This window comes from Botrytis byssoidea (assembly GCF_014898295.1).
Source record: "Botrytis byssoidea strain MUCL 94 chromosome Unknown BBYS_014, whole genome shotgun sequence".
Classification (NCBI taxonomy): domain Eukaryota; kingdom Fungi; phylum Ascomycota; class Leotiomycetes; order Helotiales; family Sclerotiniaceae; genus Botrytis; species Botrytis byssoidea.
The window spans coordinates 786,742-806,652 of NW_024065855.1; the positions used below are offsets into that span (position 1 = coordinate 786,742).

The window sequence follows — 19,911 nt, forward strand, 5'->3', positions numbered from 1 at the left end:
GCGGACAGAGGAGATGCAGACATGTACGCCATTGCCGGTGTGGAACTTGGCGTGAGGAGGCTTGCGGTGAAAGCATACTTGGATACTTTATGCAGATCATACCTAGATATGTTTGGATACTTGGATTTGCCTGTAAAACGGTTATGATGTGTTGTGGATGTTCGGTTGGAAATTGATTCCTTTTGAGTTTGTGAAAATCGGGATAATGACTTCCGAGGGAATGGATCGAGAGTGGGATCCGTAGTGTTGTTGGAAAGCAGTATGTATAAGGAAAAGATCACGGATTAAGATGCTCAAGATGTTCAAGATGATCAAATCATATGTTGCTGGATTCCTGCTTGGAGGAGCTTCCGAGCTTCGATGAAGATACCGATCGAAGCACCATAACACGTGACTATCATGTGACTGTAAACGTTTCCGAGTTTCTCATAAAGTTTATCGTGTTAAAACTCTAATCAACAGTATTTCTTCTCACAAACCAACAACAAAGCGTAATGATCACTTTTAACACATACCAGATCGAAATCGAAATACGAGATAATTTATCTTAATAGCAATAATTGAACTTGTTGACCTTGAGGCAAACTTCTTTGAAAGCAACCAGAACACGGGAACACAAGAAACGTGAAGGTAAATCATATTTCATTTCTCATTGAATCTTAAAAACTACAAGTGTTGCATCAATAAAGATACTCCCTAATAAGCTTCAAGACAATTTCGGAGTGAAGCTGTGGCAGCAGTTATCCTACTGCCACATTCACAAACTTCCCATACACAAATTTTAATCTCTTCCAGCCTCATCCTCATTTCCATTGACTCCATTTACATCAAAGTTCTTTAGAACCTCCTTGTTCAGTACTCCTTTTCCCCATAATATTTCAAAGTCGTCACACACGTCCTTCCACCAATAAACAAAAGAGTGCATTTCTTTCATCCATTGAATCTGTTGATCAAGGGGATGTCCCTCAACGATTTCAATGCACTTTCTGTGGGTGCACGTGTCCAAGTAGTACTGTATAAAGACTACTAACGCATCGTACATACATTCAGGGGTATCTTCAAGGATAGCATGGTTGTGTGGAGTAGACCTTGTGAGTGAGATAAGGATATCGATGGCTCGCATCAATTCAAAGGAACGCATTGGAATGGTCTCTGGATAGGCGATAGCCCATTTCTTAGAGATATTTTGTTCGGTAGAGGCTGTGGATCCAGATGAAGTGACACAACGACGCTCTTTTTCTTTTCCGTCTGCCAATACTTCTTCCGTTGCTTGTTTCAATGCCTCGCCAAACGCGTCCAACTTCAAGAATTCGAATGATCCTCTGACCACGGCTGCAGTAGTCGCGAGAAACATTTCGTCCATAGAATTGTCGGACTCGTTTCCAGTTGATTCACAACACTTCTTCTGAGAAATACTTGTAAAATCTTGTTTCAATTGCTCTGCAGTAGTAATGAGAAGGTCCTTTATTACACCCTTAATCGATGCAACTGAAACATCCTTTATTTCAGTCAAATTTTCTATTTCGCTTGTCTTGTTTGTGTCTAGTTCACTTTTTCCATCGCCGCTATCGGCACTGTAGTGGGTAGATTCAGACTCGGATGTATCAGAAGTCTCATCATCAGCGTCCTGTTGGTCGTCAAGGCTAATTTCCTCAATGTTTTCTTCGTTCAACTTCTCAAGACTTTTTATAGTGGTAGTATTAGGGTTTTTGCTGATGATGTTGTTTCCAGAGGCGGCTGAGCACGAGGTACCATGGTAGGCCTTTAATCTCATAAACTCGTCGTAGTTCGATTGAATAAAAGCTTGTTGCAACATAGCAGCTTCATCGTCGAAATCTGCAGGCAATGGGAAATCTTCTTCCCATCGAGACTTCGTGGCCTCCCAAACTGGCTCTTTCAAGATCTTCTCCGAAGAATTTCCTATTGATTCGACCCCTCCGACGTCCTTGTCTTGTATTTCATTCGTTATGATACCTTCATATTCGTTTGCTAAAGGTACAACACCTTGGCATTCATTTTCAGAAGAACCAGGAACCTTGAATGAAGTGGGCGAAGTAGGCTGTTCTTCTTGTGTCTTTCTCACATAAGCCGCTTCTGCCTCTCTAATCAACCAGTCCAAGCCTTTCCAACACGTATCGATGGTTTCTCGTAGTGCTTGTAAGTCCTTCGCCATTTGTCCGCTTCGAACAGATTTGAAGATCTCGATCATCAGCTTCAAGTCCTCGGTTCTATTGTTAGACTCTGTTCCTGTCTCTTCGTCCAAAGACTCCAAGGCCTTGAGATACATTCCATCCCGCGTCTTTATGTCATCAATCTTCTGCAATTTTCTTTCCAGGTTTCCGATCATAAACATACGCTTCAGACTCTCAATGATGAGGGCTAATTTTTTCATCTTCTTCTTAGTTCCTGTTTCTTTCTGGCTACACAATAGCCCAAGAAACTTCAAATAGGTTTCCGAATTCTCTTTTTCGTGTGCAATGGGCCTATTTTTTTCTCGGCCTCGGGAAACAAATTTGATGCCTTGAACTAGGTTTTTATTTCCACCAAACAAGTCTATTTCGAAAGTAGTCGAATGGTTACCAATTCCACTGCCTGCTTTCATTTGTTCAACATCTGGAGATATTTGAGTAACTTCCAAGCTCTCGCAAAGTTTGACAAGGGCCGCAAGGCGATCCTTTGTTTCCTCCTCCTCCCTTTTTTCTTCGGTCAAACTAGACAGCAATTTCTTTTCCACCTTCCCAGTGTCCTCACTAATGCTTATGTTCTCCAGAACGGACACATTTTCACAACAAGATTCGCCTGCAAGGTTTGTCAATGGAGCGGTAGCAGTGATATCTAATTCCTCTTTTTTCCTTATGGCTAGCTTTAGCCTGTGTCTTTTCTCCAAGAGTCGTCTCTCTCTTCTTGATAGAGGATTCTCGCGAGCTTTGAATTTTTCCGCGATGGTGTTAAGCTTGGTATCTGCCTTTCTTTCTACCGCATTCCATCTCATTCGTTGTCTTTTGGGCGGAGATGGAATGTTTCGGGCTTCCTCTTCTTCTTGTGCCCGGAAAAATGAGCCGTCTAAGCATCTGAAAGATTCCGCGTTTAGCTTGGAAATTGGGGAAGGTGATGGAGACTTTTCAAAGCGCCGCTTGGGGGATCTGCACTTTTTCTCGGGGGTTTGAGGTGACGACGGCGGAGCTATAAGCATTTTGGAAAAGCATTTGGTACTTTTTGAAATATCGCTACTTTCTGAACAAAGGAAATCAGCGTCATTTTGTGGCATTGTTCCGGAGCTTTTCTTCTCGATATCCTTGTGAAATAATTGATGTGGATCGATGAAGAGGTTGTTATCGCAATCTAGCAAAATGGTATGGGCACTGTTTGTGCGTTGTTGATGCGAGTGATGTTTGATTTGAGTCTTGATAATCACTGTTGAATTGTAAGCAATGATAAATCAATCGTAGTAACCAAGAATGAGAAGTGTTCTATTTTTCGGGGGTGGAATGTTTGTTTGTGCAGTCGAGGGAAGGAAAAGTCGATGTTTGGTGCTCTCATTTATTGGTTGTCGTTTGGTACTTTCCAATTCAGGAATTGGAGGACAGCAATACAGTATTGAGGAAGGAACAATAGTTTCCAGTCAGGCAAATCATATGACATATGACTCACAAGTGCAGCCGAGTATAACAGTGTTGTGTTAGGCAAGTGCGACTGAGGGAAGAAGCTTCACATTTAACGATTTGAGGACAGCAATGAGAGTTCTATCTCGTATTTTCTATTGAAACTCATAGCTCTTATTCTCGCCACTTACTTAAAGTCGTCGCAGAGCCATCAAGGATATGTATTTTATTGAGACAATTAATGTCTGATCACACCCAGTGAACTACACCGCCGAAGGCTTCATCTGCAGGTTTGTCAGCTCTACAAAGAAATATGGTACGAAATATCTCGACTTCAAGCCTTTTTCTAAGGGTCGAGGTGTGTATCTTTCTTTTTCCTAAACGACTTCTACCTCTATGTCATTCCGGTGGGGTATCACCTGGATCTCTCGTCGAACGCTTCATTTTCTTGTATGCTCTCATTCTCTGCATTGAATCCCATTCTTTGGGTTCCGGGGAGACCACATCTTCCATCACTTCGTCAACCAACTCTTTTACATCTTCCCTCGTCCTCTTTTGACTGGTCGCTCTTGTAGGCTGTCTCCCACTACGACTACTTGCTGTCTGTGAACTCTCTCCTGTCTCTTCCATCCCAGGGGGCAAAACATCTTGTTGGTTAATCCGCAACTTCGCTTCCGTTCTCTTACCCCAGTCAATATAATCCCGGAATAGCTCCTTCCATCCTTCTGAAATTGGGACAACCTCTGGTTCTAGCCAAACCAGTCTTTCCAAGCCTTGAGTGAGTAACCTCCAACATTTATGTCGAATGGGTATTGTCAACTTCTCAACGCCCCCTACCTTCTCTGCTTCACAATTGGCAACCATCATTGACGCGGCACTCTTCGCAAAAGATCCAACGTATTTATTTGAAGATATTTGAGAACACAACTGTCGCGCTTTGTCGTAATCTTTTGAATTATGCATCGCCTCGGTCGCCTCGAGCAGCATCTCGAACTCCTTCTGTTCTGTGGGATAATTACTCGCGACTCCCCTTCTACTTGGTGTAAAAAATAATGCTTGGCATTTCTCTAGACGGTTATAGGAGTGATTCAATTGCATTGACAGTTCTCCAGTTCTAGACCTTTTGCCGATTTTTTCCATGACTTCTCGATTAAATCCCCTCGCACCCCTATTCCAAACCAACAGCGCCCGCTTAGAAGTGATATCTTCCAAACCTCCACGTTGTCTCTCTCTCTCCAAGGTACTTCCCACCATTCTTTCGTGATTTGTTGAAGCCACAACCAACAACTCCACTACATTCTTCACTGCCGTATTCATCAATTTCAATTCTCCCCCACCACTGCCAATATTGTTATTCTTATTCGCGACCAACACCTCTATGATCCCCCCCACGACTTTAACTTGTGATTCCATACTTTCCCAAAATTCTTTCCCAATTTTCGCACTTTCAGCCATTCTTGCAGCGAATTCTAAAACTTGCCTTTCCATCGGCGTAGTCTCCATCTGCGATTGTATGTTCAATATACCCTGTAACATCATCGCATCCTCGTTGACATAAGGATCATGGACAACAGGATCCAACCTATCTCTGTACGTATAGAGGAAAGGGCCGGATACACCACAATCCGGATGGTAGAAAGTCCTAGTTCCTTCCTTGATCGCGCGATATTTCAGAATGCCTCCGCCAAAACCACGAACCATTAGATCCCAAAAGCCTTGGGTGTGAACGTCTTCCAAATATTGGACACTGATGGGATAGAAATCAACATGTGGTTCTATAGCAGGCTCTATGAGAACAGGTTGACTTTTAGAGCCGTGAGCTTTACTGGTAAAAGAGGGATACATCGTTTCGGCAAATTGACACAGAAGACGACGGGAACGCCAATTGATAGGCTTCTTGAGATCAATTCCGGCGAAAATCTATAGTTTCAGAAGGTTCATCTTAGCAACTCGAATAATCATCCGGAGGAGAGAAAGGGTACGAAATATGAAGCACTAAATTGACTTACTGCCCATTGCCAGCTCCAGCCAAGCTCCGCGCTCTGCTCCGTTCCATAATACCCTTCTCTATTATTGGTGAATACACGAACACCAAGACGATGCAGAGACTGATAATAGCCTATTGCATGCATAAGTTCGTGCGCAATCTAGAAATACATTAGTTCATGAGGAGTGGACAAACTTTTGCGCTAAGACAGACTCACGGTACTTGCACAGCGATATCTGATACCTGCCAGCTCTGAGTCTGATAAATCGTTATACTGGAAGAAGATAGGCTCCAGAGATTCGACGTTTAGAAACATTTGAACTCGCCACTAATTCAATTATAATTAGCTAATTCCGTCGATGAGCACCCGGGGTACTGTCGACATGTCAACAAATTTCGGAAATCACGTACCTTAGCACCGGGTTTCTTCTTGATGAGCATTTCCCAAGTATTGATTGTTGAAACTCCCAGAGCATCTCCGAATTTCTTAACCGGGTATGTTGGATCATTGTTGGGTGGATCATTATCCCTCACGTTCTGATGGCTATAGAAATATGAACACATAAAATCCATTTCATTCATCAGTCCGCGAAAGACCCGATCTCTTTCGGCTGCGACTTCGTTTTCGCGTTCAACAGTCCATGGACCTTCTCGAGGGCTAAAGGTGTGGTATTCTTTGAGAATCTTTGTGCCTGGTGGGTATCTATCTGGATGGACAGGAGCGCGGGGTCCAAGGAGAAGGGCATCTAGCTATCAAGCGGTCAATCAGCCATAAGCAAGTCATGAGGTGAAAGAATGAATCATACCCATGGTAAACTTTTAGATGACGTTATAAATTGTGAAGCAAGTATGACTATTGGTTTGAGGACCTCCCAAACTTTGTCATTACTCGATTGCCATTTTCCACCATCGGGGTCATGCCTCTATCGCTCGAAAGAATCAGTAACAGTGAAAATTTACGACACTATGCAAGAAGAATTATACCCCGCGAACTTTTGGGAGAACGAAAATAAGAAGAACTCACAATCGGTACACTATCTGTCCTCAACCACGCATCACTTGGCTTATCCTCCCACCTATTTCTCTGCAATATTGGTAGAATCCCTCCAGACATTGTACTATCCCTCAAAGGTCTATCACAAATCGCATCTAAATCCTTCAATTCTCTCGTAGTAAAGAGAAGCAATTCCTGTTTCTGATACCCTCCGATTATATTGTGCCGATCATCCTGCCTTTCATTTTCCCAATTGATTGGAAACAGAGGATCTAACGGCGTTAACCAACTCTTTCCCTGAGCTCTGTCTGGAGATTTAGGTCCGAACTTCCGAGCATATTCGGTGTAAGGACGTCTCTGGGCATCTCTCTCGTATTTCAGCTGGTGCTCATAGGTGGCTATTGGTGCTGGCGGCATGTTTCGAGATTGATATCTATCTCGGACTTCGAAGAAGCTGAAGATGCACATTTATCAATTAATTTTAATGTAATTTTTCATTTTTGTTGTGTTGCAACAAAGAGTTGAAAATGTAGCATTGGTGAAAGGGCTAGCTTTTCAATCTTTTGTTTCCGGATATGTTTTGACTGTCCTTGGACAACAATCAAAGGAGGCGTTGCCGAGATACTTCTTTGAACATAGTTTGGATCAATGAATAGAAGCAACAGCATGTTGTAGGCAATGAGTGCTGGACGCAGCCCTTTTTATGACCGATCCATAATGTAAATTGACTTGAAACAATACAAAAAATCATCATACCTAATAATAATTATTCTGCCCATTCATATTTGACAATAAGATAGCACTTCAAGCTCAGATGCCTGGGATCTCAATCGTGATGCGCGATGTTTTCCATTCTTCATGCGTTGGCACAAAATCATCCCACGGAGTATTTGACGGGCAGCATAACAAAAGGAATTTCACAAAGCAATAGAATAGAAAGCTTGCACAAAGCTGAATCCTGAGATCATCTTGACCTCGGACGAATACATAGGCAACGATGAATACTAAAAGAGAGAACAAAAGCCAGAACTACAAAGCTTAGAGCAGATCATCACAATCACCGACAAGAACTCTCGATTTACGGAGACATCATTTTGTTTGAAAAAGATTGCATCTTTCATTAGTCATTACTACTCCTGTATTTATTGCTGCTTCCCGTGATCAATTTGCATCATTTCATCATTTCCTTCGTCGTTCAAATTATAGGTGACCGCCCACACAACCATCCCACAGACTCAAAATCGATCCACTGGAGTCCCATCTACCAACTATTCATAACTCTTGGCCTCGGTGAAAACTCTTTGAACATCAACTTTCACGCAGGTTGGGTTTTGTGGATCAGCCTCGCCCACTACCCAGGCCAAAGTGGTGTAGTGGTAACCCCAGTACGTCTCACAGATGTACCACCTGTAATAAGCTTCAGTACCAAAGCTAATTGGTGATACTGTATCATCTTGATAACCCTGGATATTCAACAAATTGTCCTCGTCAAACGCTACATTCGTTGTGGAAGTCGTGCTAGGAGTGAACAATGGTACCGCAACGTTGCTAGTGGCGCTATATGAAAGTCCGAAAGGCGAAGAAAGATTGAAATTTGCACCTTGAAGCAGCCACGTCAGAACACCAGTTTCGCCGATGGTCGCGTTGAAACTGCTGTCGAAGGAGGAAGTGTTGAAATTGAAGGTGGAAAAGGTAGCGTTTGGGCTAGAGATTGAAGGACCAAGGCAAAGTCCTTCGATAGCTGCACCCTCATGACAAGGCGAAAGAGTGGCGCCATTCAGGCTATCGTCTGAGGATACAAGTGCGAGGTAAAATGGGGCGGATTGATTTGTGTATTGTGCTGTAACTTGAGTAGCTGCAGCCAGGAGGCCAGCGAGGACAAATGAGGTACGCATCCTGAATCTTGATATTCGAATATGTAAACAGATTTTTTTTTAAGAATGCAATCTAGTATCGATCGAATGAATCAATAGTGTCAAATCCTAGATGTAGGGATCGATTCTGCTGTAGTGAACGGAATGGTAAAGATGGGTGTTGATGAAGATAGTTTTTTTGATGGGAAGAGCACTTCTTTTATGTAGTCAGGTAGTATGTCTCTTGACTGAGGCAAAATCAATAGGGAAGGCGTAGAGGTGAGATGATGACGCCAAGGAAGGATCTCGTATTCACCGCATATCCAAAAGATCTACATGATTCGCATGCACACAATGGAGTAATAAGTGGGAAGGAACAATGATGTGGGAAAAATACCTTAAGTGCATGATTGAATATGATTGAATATGACAGTGGTACGAGGTATGATCGGATGTCACCAACTGCGAGTTAGACACCAAAATTCCTAAAGCAGGAACGTTTTGGAGTACATAGTCATGACAGTCTGATAGTGTACAACACGGGGGGCGGGTACAGGCGAACAAGCCTGGACCCCCTGTTGATTACCCCGCATACAATACCACCTCGTATTCTTCAGTGACGAGACTATAAGACGAGACGATTAAAACATTACACAGTATTGTATACTCATCCGTCAATAAACGAATGCTTTCTAAAACATCACGAGATGAAGTAACACCACAATCTATTCTGGTATCAAACAATACGATATCTGGGTAAGTAAGAGTGTTACACGATAAATTTTATAATCAAAACATGTGAGCGATCAAATTCCCATAGGTCCTTCTGTCTGTGCCCTACTTGACAACCAACATCAGGTTAGTTGCTGAACAAGCTTTCCAATATACATATACGACATATAACAAAATAGCATCCGCCAATATGCAAACATTTAATCCAAAACGCTAACGCAGATAACTACTTTCAGCGCGTATAATAATAGAAGAATCATATCACCAGACTCGACCACTTTTCTTCAGTCCAAGTCTGCCGATATCCGTGAAGGAAATGTTCAAAGATACAGAAAATACAACCCGGAGTAACAAAGTAACACATAAACCGAACAATCCACCATAAAACTATTGATTCAAAACCAACAAAGAGTAGGTAAAGAGTAATTGTGGGACGTAGCCTGTGATGTTCCAAAAGTTGTGGCAGAATTCCAAGACATCTACAAATTCTCAAAGTAAATACCAAGATATTATGGAGAAAGTCGACAACGGACGTACAACACACGGATCTGTACAGTAAATGCCTCCATAGATAGTGGATAAAACCCACTGGGAAGTAAATTATCTAGGCCAGTTGAGTAAATACTTGCATGTATGTGATTTGGCACCTTTGACCCTTTGCAAAACCCCACTCTTAACAGCTAGCACCGCTTGATTTAGTCGCGGCAGTCTTCAGAAGTATCATACCTGAGTGGACTCCCCCGGTTAAATTCCACTTTTGGCCTTCAACCTGATCCATGTATACGGTAGATCAGATTATAAGGTTAAATTGTAGGCTTGGCGACAAAAGATCTAATCTAATCTTTGCTCCACGTCTCTTCCTCTCCGCATTGAATGATAGGATACCTCCCATCCAGGTTACGTAAAAAATCCAACCTCATCCGTCTCAATGAAAAAATACAGGCACGGCTTATCTGCCGGAAAGTTGATTGACTGTTTCTTGTAAATTAAAAACAACCTCATTCCCATGGCACTCGGCTCCGAGATGTAATCTTCAAGGGCCTACTGAATGGAGTATGAGAGCCGAGATTTGTGTATTAGTTGTCTTAATTGACCATATGGAAAGATGCCATTTTCATGCCATCTTGTAAATCACTATGAACTGCTTAAGAAGATATCGTTGTAGTCCCATAAGATAAATAGGGTCGATTTTCTGTTGTTGAACACTTCTTCTCGTGCACTCAGCGTTACCACTGCATCAACTGTCGTCGTCCAAGAACATGCCAGTACTCTTTTCACCATTACAAACTTTAAAAGGTGCAAGTATCTGCAGCACATCTTGCTCGTAAGCGTCTTTGCCTCATCTTGGGCAATGAGAAGTTAGCCTATCATCATGCCAGTCTTCAAAGAGAAACACAAACATCTGCAAAGTAGAATTGACAAGGGTAACTTCATTACTGAACCGAGTTGTTCAATTTTGTGTCTATGATCATCTATCCTAGCTTCGAGCTTTTGGCATGCCGATACTGTGTTCTCTTCTCTGGCCTGAATTGCAGAGAACCCTCCTCGCGGGGGATCGTCCTTGTGAGTGAATATTCCTTGGAATTCAACACCTCTATCTGTGAATCATCCATTGTTCCGTTCATTCCATGTGCGGTCAAAGTTAGTCAGAGATCTATGGGCTACAAGAGTCATGTGTTAGCAGTCGAAAAGGATAATTGGCGTCAACAAAATACCAATTGGAACACAATCTAAAGCTTTGATTGTGGTACTCTCAGGTTGCGCAAGCATGAAAGATACAGAATTCGCAATATCCTCCGCAACAAGTGGCGGATATCCAGATGTGAACTCATCCATGGCATCCTGATCAAATTTGACCCTTTGAAGATGGAAATGTGTATTCACAACCCCAGGTCGGATTACCATGACGCGAATGTTAGTTTCAGCTGTTTCCATTCTTAAACTATTGCTGAAAGCCTCAATGCATGCCTTGTTAGCATGATAGACTGTTTCTCCTTGGAAAGGAGGTGTTTCAAGACCGGTTACTGATGAAACGCTGAGGATTGTTCCTTTGCTGTTAGGAATCATACTTCTGTTGAGGACAGAGTGCGTGGTATACATCGTGCCGGAAATATTGGTTGTGTTCATTTGGTCGATGAGCTCAAGAGATAGTTCCCAGAACGCAGCGGGAGCTCCTAATACTAGGCCGGCCTGGCCAGGGGGTAAACATTAATTCAACTTTTCTAGCAACCTGCTGATCTTTTGTGAGTAGCACCTACGTTATTAATGAGAATATCGATTGATCCAAATTCGGTCACAGCAGTCTCAACCGCTTTATCAACATCTTTGTAATTTTGAATGTCTATTGCAAAAACAGAAATTCTTGTGGAAGGAGTTTTTAACAGAATGCTCTCTTTAATCTTGTCCAACTTGTCCTGGTGAAATCGTTAATTTTTTTCTACCAGAATATCGGCAAAAGATTACTTACTTTACTACGAGAAAGTAATACTAGGTTAGCTCCGTCATTTGCAAGTCGTGTTGCGATCGCTTCTCCAATTCCCATGGATGCACCTGTCTGAGAGAATGGAGGTCAGTAAGTAACACAAGTATAACGAGATCCATATGTTCATACCACCAAAGCTGTCTTATCTTTCAAAGGAGACGACATTATTATTATTGTTATATTTTTGAGTACTTCTCTCTGCAGTCAATCAAAGTGAATTAACGTTGTCGTTTATCACGTTTATCAAAGTAGCGAAATATATATGGCATCAACATATTGACATACAGTATCCACGTTGCTCATTTGGGATCTTGATGATAAATCAATGTTACCGAATGACTCATAAACATAGATTGATCAAAAATGATTGACACGCATAGAGCTCTCTCCTGGCTTTCAATGAAAATTAGATGCTATCGCCGTCAGCCCACCCAAATTATCTGGATCTGAGGACGCTTAATAATCAGCTTGATGATATTGAGCATTCGCTATTGGCTCATTGAAGGTTTCTCTTGGTGGGGTAGAAGTCTAAAATGACGCCTTCCCAGACACCTCGAGTCGAATTGTGAACTCTGTTTTGATCGGGGTTGGTTCATATCAGAGTAGTAACTATGATTGATACTTGGAGACCAGCAGTCAGCATATGGTTATCTGGTACTCTAAATAGTGCCTACGAAGTATTAATTTACTGTTCACAACCACTTATGTTGGATTTTCCACACAAGACATCGTTATATGTTTGCCGAATTATGCATGATTCGAAATATGAGGCACAAGTGCGATCGAAGACTAATGAATCTCTATCACAAAAGAAACAAGCTGACGCCATGTGAGTATATCCTGCAAGGCATCCCGATATTGAAGAAAATAAAGTATGCGGGTATCTTTTAGATATCGATACATAATCTTTCATACGTTATTTGAATGGCTCAGTCACAGACGAGTTAGATTTTGGGCAGAGGGAAGTTGGATTACAATATCGCCAAGATGAGCTGTTATCGATAACTTCCAGATTCGATGACCGTGGCAAAAATCATGGAAAGGCACCAAAGGATCGCACTCAGAAAGGGAATCTGAATTGATTCTGTTGATTAAATTGGAAGCGGTACCTCCCTTGAAGATAAAGGGAGCGAGCTTGGTTGGTAAATGGTGTGCAATTGGACTCGGGATGGATCAAGTTGATCGAGGCATTTGGGGGAAGATTCCACAAGCAAAAGTAGTGAAAATTTGTCAGATATCGTGGCTTTCTGGCGCAATTGATCTAGAATGTGATAGAAAAGATTTTGAGGAAGTTAGCGCCGAAGATCTGGTGACAGTGTATTGCTTACCCCTCTTGAACACTCCACTAAATTGACCGAGATTAGTGTGAACATACCCTGTTCCCTCTTTGTTGGAACTCTCTCTACTGCTTATCTCAATACAGAATCCTTTTCAACGCCTACCACGAATCATTTCTTCTGAGAGTTCACAGCTGCCAGGGAACCACCAACTGTGGATTTATCGCCGACGAAACCAATTTTTGGGCCTCCATCAGACTCATGCCTTATGTTCAACTCAACACCAATAGCCTCCGAGCATCTCAACATCAGATTCGTGACTGGCAAGTTGTTGAACGCCCATATTCTCGACAAGCCACCCGAGACTGAAACCCTTTTATAGTCTAGACCCAGATCAGACGTCATTGCTATCACTAGCCACAATGGCAATCAAGGACAGCTTTCTCAAATGCTTCTGGTCTAATCACAATCGACGCATCTACGCCAAAATTAGCTCGACCTGTAAATAGTGTATTTGGAACGTTTGTCCATCAACTTTTGGGTAGCGACTTGCTCGGCTGTGTATTCTGATATCAACTTGGTTGTTATCATGGCTACCGGATGGGTCAAAGCAAGAGAGTTGATGTAAGAAGTGTATGGCGCAGTCATGAATACGTTCGAAGCTGTGTGATGTTCTCTGTTTTGATACTGTTATGATGTTTGCACTTGATAGCTGTAACGCTCTTTGATGCTCTTTCATTTCTCCAATTGTGTTTCTCCCAACTGATCAATTTAGTAATATAGCTGTAAAGTTCTTTTGCTTTTGAGGCCCAAGAGAAAGTCAAAATGATAAGATTCAGCATAAAGCTTGTCGTACACACAGCGGACTGTGTGACGAGGAAGACTGTGATGCCGGCAGTACGTCCATACTACACACTGTTTTCGATTCGGCGATCGTATCTAGCTAGGATATCCAAAAATCAGAAAAAAACCACGACCTTGGGCTATCTTGCAATTGGCAAACGGAAAGGTGTGTGAAAGAAGTCGAGAGAGTGAAGGTATGATGTGGAAATAATCACGTGTTTATTCTGCCACACGATGCCGCCTTTTTAACCTAGCACGCGTTTTCTCCTTTGATATGATCGACGTGTACACAATCATTCATACTTTTTACAACGTATAACAGATTGTTTGATCTCGAGACATTATTTCTCTCGATTCATAATTCATCTTCAACCAGCTATCCGATCGCATTTTTTAATGCATTAAACTTGTGTCGTCTTCTTACGCCGCACAGGCTTGCCAAAAGGAAAGATTGATTGTGCATTTCAAGAAAACGCCACAAGATACAACACTATGTCTGGTATGCGCCGCCAGATTCGTCTAGCTGATAGTTCTAGAATAACGGACACGTATGCTGTCGATCATGACAGTAGCATAACAGGAAATAGATGGCCTCAATATTCTATATTTGATCTCTCAGAATTGATCGCCACGAACTAACGAATGTTTTGGCTAAGCTTCAAATTCGTCGGACAAGTCGGCAGAAATGTTGCGATCCAATGAAAGTTGACATTCTGATACACTATTTGATCGGAAATGTTGCATTGGACTTCTCCAGGTCGTTTCAAACGCGTTCTGTTTTCTACGACGGTAATACCATGCGCACTGACATTGCCGAGGGAGAGTGACGGCGGAGAACGAACGGGAGTCAAAGCACTAGAAGCTTGTTTGTTGAAACGATATTCTGTAAGGTACTCGATCCATGGAGGTTTGCATGAATTCAGATCGGTCTGGATGAAGAGCTTCCGGTGTAAGTGTTTTTGAATATTCGCAAAGTTGCGATTGGAACACAAGTTTGTTCTTGCTGTGTATATAAACTCGACGATAGCACAGATTCCTCCCTTCTTTCCTCAGCGGTGCTCATACAATAATTTCGTGTTCTCTCATCAATTCATCTGCAGGTACTTTATTATTTCAGTCTTCATTCTATCTACATACTACCTAAATTACATTCAATATGCGTAATCAATCTATTCTTTCCTTCGCGCTGGTCGCATTTGCCTCTACCTCCCTTGCTACTTCATCTGTGGTTGAGAGAGGCATGCCAATCGAGGACCTTCATGCTGCAATTGTTTCCGCTGGTGCAGAATTCGACCAGCTAACAGCGCGTGGCCAAGCTGAATTTGCCTCCCTCGCTGCCTCTGCAGTTGAAAGAGATGTAGAAGAGCGAGCAAACGATGCCGCCTCACTACTTGCCCTCCTACCAGCAGGCCATGGTTCCTCGAAACGTGAGCCAGAAGAGGAATCCAAAAGAGCCGACAGTGCCGCTGGCCTTCTTGCTCTCCTTCCAGCAGGACATGGCTCTGACAAGAGAGCCGATAGTGCAGCTGGTCTTCTTGCTCTCCTTCCAGCAGGACATGGCTCTGACAAGAGGGCTGATAGTGCAGCAGGCCTTCTCGCTCTTCTTCCAGCTGGCCATGAAAAGCGTGAACCATCTGAAGAGGAGGTTAAGAGGGCTGAGAACGCCGCTAGTCTTTTAGCTCTTCTCCCAGCAGGCCATGGCGCTGACAAGAGAGCCGAAACTGCCGCTGGCCTTCTTGCTCTCCTTCCAGCAGGTCATGGCTCTGATAAGAGAGATAACGCAGCTTCTCTCCTCGCATTGCTTCCTGCTGGTCATGGTTCCGACAAACGCGAGCCATCCGAAGAGGAGGTCAAGAGGGCTGAGAGCGCCGCTGGCCTTCTTGCTCTTCTCCCAGCAGGACATGGTTCTGGTTAGATTCGATGGATTGAATGTGGAGCACAAGAGACGGTATCAAACGACTATAGTATAAGTCAACACAATTTGGATGATTTCTGTTGAGCTCAGGGATTAGAATACTGCTGGATACGGTTTTTATAGATAATACGCTCCTTTGCAACTCGAATATTTAATCATTATTTTACAACAAAACACTTCTTCATCCGTAAATTCGCTAGCAATCAATAACATCCCATAGAATTACCTGGGATCTTATGAACATACCGGATGGCTGGCTCCATGTGAAAATGTGATGAGAAAAATCCTGCGATATGCTTTGAGGAACTTTTTGATTCCTAGTTGTCACTTCTTCCTTTGCGTGATTTGACTCGTCTTCCCTTTCGCGGAAGGAGACACACAGTGCGCAAACTATCCTATCACCTTTTGTATTCTTTTGACATTTTTGCAAGAGGCAGCAGCTTCAGACAAAATCCACACAAATTCCAAACCCCTCATTTTGTTTATTCATTTAACCCGCCAAGTGATGTCATGATGAGGGACTTCTCTGCGCTTTCTTCCCTTCCACACAACTATCCTTTCCCTTCATAAGTCTGAATGTTTAACGATACGTTGTACACGCTGTTCATCTACGCCTTCTAAGCATTAAAAGCCTGTCAAAGCCTCCCAAGCTCAGAACCTCCCCGGAATTCGCTAGGTGATTATTTGATTCATTCTCAGCCCATCATAATGACATCACAATTGGATTGAACTTTCCAGTTCAAGGTCCCTCGTAGTCAAAATTGGCTTTGGCTTTATTTACTTCTGCGATAACATGTTTTGATAAGTCGTGATAGTCTATGCTAGCTGACCAGCTTACTGCTCCTTACTTGCTCCTAATGTTATATCAACATTTCCAAATCTATGGACCGTATCTTATGTTTATTTCTGCTGAACTTCTAATTATTCAAATCATATTAACTTAGCATGGATTATCGAAAGCACCCTTACAAATGCCTACCAACTCTAGTGTCTTCTACCGAGGTTATATAGCGAGCTTAGATTGTGTATATCAATTCATGTCTCAAGCCTAGGAATTTAGCGATGTTTTACCCTACTCAGCCGCAATCTCTCTCGACAATCAGGACTTTCATCGTTCTTCAAACGTAGTTCGCTTTTCTTGGTGGCGTGGAAAATAGTCATGTCTCTCATTCGAAATCTTGTACTTCTTGTTGAAAATATCATAGTAGCCGCCAATGACTCGGACTGTCATGGTAATCACATTGGCGTAATCTTCATTCTAAGGTAATTCCATGAACCTATCACGCTGAAGGAATGAGTTTGTACACACATATTTTATCGTGATATCTTTTCATTGCCTCCAACTAGTCACTGCTTGCGTAGATGTTGATGGAAAGTTGTTGATAATCATGATTAATTACGGCAATTCAATTTCATCCATTTTACAACAACAAGAAACAAAATAGTACGAAATCAATGTATTTGAACCCGGATAAAAAAATTGAGTTCCCTCGAACTTTCCTAAATACTTCGTCCAAGATATCATTTATCCAAGATCTAAAGAACAAGAAGCAGAATTACTAAATTTTCATTCAAACCATTGGAGTTGTCAGGGAATATGTATGAAACATTTTGATCTATACAACAAGTGACAAAAGAGTCTAAAGATAAATTACAATGTAATAAGATTCCCTCCATCCTTCAAAATGGCATCAAAAATCAGAGAAAATACGCGTCCGTCCTCAATAATCATACAGTACACCAATCCGTACTCCAACTAAAATTTTCGTATCAATTCCAACGCCCGTCCAAATGTCCACATATTCAGACCTCAATCACAATCAACTTCCCATCTAAGGAGGAGTACAGATAACTCCATCGCCGACGAGAGGAGTTTTGCAACATGAAGAGTCTTGTCCTTGAGCGGCGCAGTATGCTCGGAATTCTTGCTTGGTACGAGGAGTAATGGCAGCTTTGAATTTAGTCAGCACTTGCATACAGAAATCATGTGTAGGGTCAAAGTTAGAATAGAACATACGAGTTGAACAGGTCTGGTTTATAACACCGGCAAGAGTGGTTTGGCAGCACATGGCAGTGTCAATAGCGGAAGTGCAGAGGCGTTCTCGCTCTGGCTGCGACGTTCCATTTTGACGGGGTTCAATAGGAGATGCAGCTGCGATAGCGCTGAGGATGGCGATGAGTGTGGTGGTGGTGAATTGCATTTTGAGTTTTTTGTTTGGGTTGTAATGAACGTGGGATATTGGTAAAGGAATGTAATGGATGTAATGAATGTAGAGAAGATGAGATGATCGATGATGGACAGGAATAGGACATATACTTATAGGTTTTTGCCATTGTCAACAATGGCCATCTATAAGTCACTTACATGATTTCAATTGACCTTAGAGATCTCCTGTCTCTGAAATTGATACCATACCCAAGAAAATCTCGATTCTCGGAAACCTCAATTTTCTGCATCAACTCATCGAATTCAAAATATGCTAAGCTGTTTTCAATTAAGGTTAATATTAACATTTGAATTAAGGTCAATCTGTTTGAATTAAGCTTATCTCTTGTTTCCTAGTTCAAGACGGAAGAATCAGGAGAAAGTTCCAATACTCTATCCACTTTCACAATCCATTCAATCACATATCCAGACCTAGTTCCACGATAGTAAAAGTGTGATTTGGATTTGCTAAGTTCGATATGGTACGCAGATAGACCCGTTGATAAATCGCAGTTTGGAGGATCTTCAGGAACTATCAAAGCTTATTAGTAGATCGTGAGCGGGAAGAGAAATTATTCAGCCCACAGGATCGGCTATTTACCTAAGGCTGATTGGCAACGATTCAAATAATCACAGGTGCCCAGCCTTGGTCAAAGCTATTAGCAGCTAATGCGGCTGTTGACACCACTTTAAAGTATTGCCCCTGAACTTAAGGAACTTATAGATTGATTCTCCGTGAAGAAACATGAGACACTAATTTAGGCCCATAAATGAATGCGATGATGCAAGTAGAGATACCACGTTGACTTGCCAGCATTTAACGGGGCGTGCAGCGACAACAGTAACAGAGGTGCACGGATAACGAGCATTGTATCCCTCAAAAATTGATATATTAAAACACCTAGGAACAAGCGCAGCTTCAACATGCGACAAGCCATACCTAAAATCAGGGTCCAATGATTCAAGGATCTAGATTCCACCAGTACTTGACTATTTCAATATAATTGCGAGAGACGACGTGCACAAGGAGGGGCAGGTAGGCGCAAAGTCAGACAGGGCGAATAGTGTATATGAAGTAACAAGATCATTGATCGGATGCATTTAACCTGCGCTTCAATCAATCCCCAATCCGATAAATGCCGGTGAAGTAAGACCACGGATTCTCGGCCGACAGAAAGCTCGGGTACCGACTAGGTGCAGGACTAGCGATTTTAAAGTCAGCGGCAGTTGGTACCATCGGAACCGAGCCACAGGGCTCCTCAGGATGCGGAAAATACTTCATTGGTCTGGTCGGTCATCGGATGTTATACTTCTGAAAATAACTGATAAATAGACTCTCGAAAATCAGCTCCGTGAAATATACATAATTAAGAGGTCCTACTAGCAATAAGAACTGCGTTAGAGGAATGGTTGTGGGCCAGTCGCTAGAAATATCCTTTCGGGAACGAGTACTCGGGAGTCAAAGGAAAGAACTTTCCTACTATAAATGCACTAACGCGTAGGTTTCCAGACTACAGAGGATTCTTAACTGGTCTATGGGAGCCACCCTTGTTGGTTCTATACCTCGAGTTTCTCATCCCACACGGCATCTTTTGATCGAGGGTATGTAGCACCCAATGTTGGGAAGAATTCGGCAACTTGTACTCTGAAAAGTACTATGACACACGGCGGCAGGAGACATCAATCACCTTTGGCAAAGACAAGAAGACGAAGTTGGATGAAACAGTGATCTTTCAAAATGGTTCCTTTGAAGACGAGTGTATAGGGAGATGAGTTCTGAATGGTGGCGTTGAAATGTCTCTGAGAAATCCCGAGTCTAGACGACAGCCCCCAATATAAATCGTCATAGATTTCATCTGAACTATAAATAGTGATGCGAATCCGTGAAATCAGGTAAGATAATGTTCGAATTTATTATGGCTCATCCATATCGCATTGAGTGTTGGTCGTGAAGTCGTGAAACGTGGGCTATCATTTAGAACGGCGTGTAGTAAATACCACTCCTCCGAATTGCAAATGT

General features: G+C 42.4%; 6 protein-coding genes across 6 annotated transcripts; 1 reads left to right on the plus strand and 5 right to left on the minus strand.

Moving 5' to 3' along the window:
- Positions 1–781: 781 nt before the first annotated feature.
- Positions 782–3,193, minus strand: EAE97_007401 (uncharacterized protein; the record flags this gene model as incomplete). The annotated part of the gene is made up of 1 exon (XM_038877916.1): positions 782–3,193. The coding sequence occupies one exon, from the start codon at positions 3,191–3,193 to the stop codon at positions 782–784; it is 2,412 nt and encodes an 803-aa protein (XP_038731401.1).
- Positions 3,194–4,001: 808 nt separating this feature from the next.
- Positions 4,002–7,000, minus strand: EAE97_007402 (uncharacterized protein; the record flags this gene model as incomplete). Its single annotated transcript, XM_038877917.1, has 6 exons — positions 4,002–5,522; positions 5,612–5,749; positions 5,807–5,917; positions 6,001–6,339; positions 6,396–6,512; positions 6,614–7,000. 6 exons carry the CDS (start codon positions 6,998–7,000, stop codon positions 4,002–4,004), a joined length of 2,613 nt encoding a protein of 870 aa, XP_038731402.1.
- An 851-nt stretch (positions 7,001–7,851) lies between these two features.
- On the minus strand, positions 7,852–8,478 carry EAE97_007403 (uncharacterized protein; the record flags this gene model as incomplete). Its single annotated transcript, XM_038877918.1, has 1 exon — positions 7,852–8,478. One exon carries the CDS (start codon positions 8,476–8,478, stop codon positions 7,852–7,854), a length of 627 nt encoding a protein of 208 aa, XP_038731403.1.
- Positions 8,479–10,773: 2,295 nt separating this feature from the next.
- EAE97_007404 (uncharacterized protein) lies at positions 10,774–11,815 on the minus strand (the record flags this gene model as incomplete). Its single annotated transcript, XM_038877919.1, has 5 exons — positions 10,774–10,829; positions 10,884–11,358; positions 11,427–11,582; positions 11,636–11,722; positions 11,780–11,815. 5 exons carry the CDS (start codon positions 11,813–11,815, stop codon positions 10,774–10,776), a joined length of 810 nt encoding a protein of 269 aa, XP_038731404.1.
- A 3,111-nt stretch (positions 11,816–14,926) lies between these two features.
- EAE97_007405 (uncharacterized protein) lies at positions 14,927–15,685 on the plus strand (the record flags this gene model as incomplete). Its single annotated transcript, XM_038877920.1, has 1 exon — positions 14,927–15,685. One exon carries the CDS (start codon positions 14,927–14,929, stop codon positions 15,683–15,685), a length of 759 nt encoding a protein of 252 aa, XP_038731405.1.
- A 1,590-nt stretch (positions 15,686–17,275) lies between these two features.
- EAE97_007406 (uncharacterized protein) lies at positions 17,276–18,129 on the minus strand. The gene is made up of 2 exons (XM_038877921.1): positions 17,703–18,129; positions 17,276–17,636 (listed from the first exon to the last, which is right to left on the minus strand). The coding sequence occupies exons 1-2, from the start codon at positions 17,884–17,886 to the stop codon at positions 17,518–17,520; spliced, it is 303 nt and encodes a 100-aa protein (XP_038731406.1). The 5' UTR covers positions 17,887–18,129; the 3' UTR covers positions 17,276–17,517.
- Positions 18,130–19,911: the final 1,782 nt, after the last annotated feature.

What these genes read in the sequence shown, in the direction of transcription:
- EAE97_007406 (XM_038877921.1), bottom strand. Translation starts at nt 17,886, where the DNA reads ATGCAATTCACCACCACCACACTCATCGCCATCCTCAGCGCTATCGCA. An exon ending in AAACCAGACCTGTTCAACTC is followed by an intron (nt 17,637 to 17,702) that starts GTATGTTCTATT and finishes CTAAATTCAAAG; the next exon opens with CTGCCATTACTCCTCGTACC.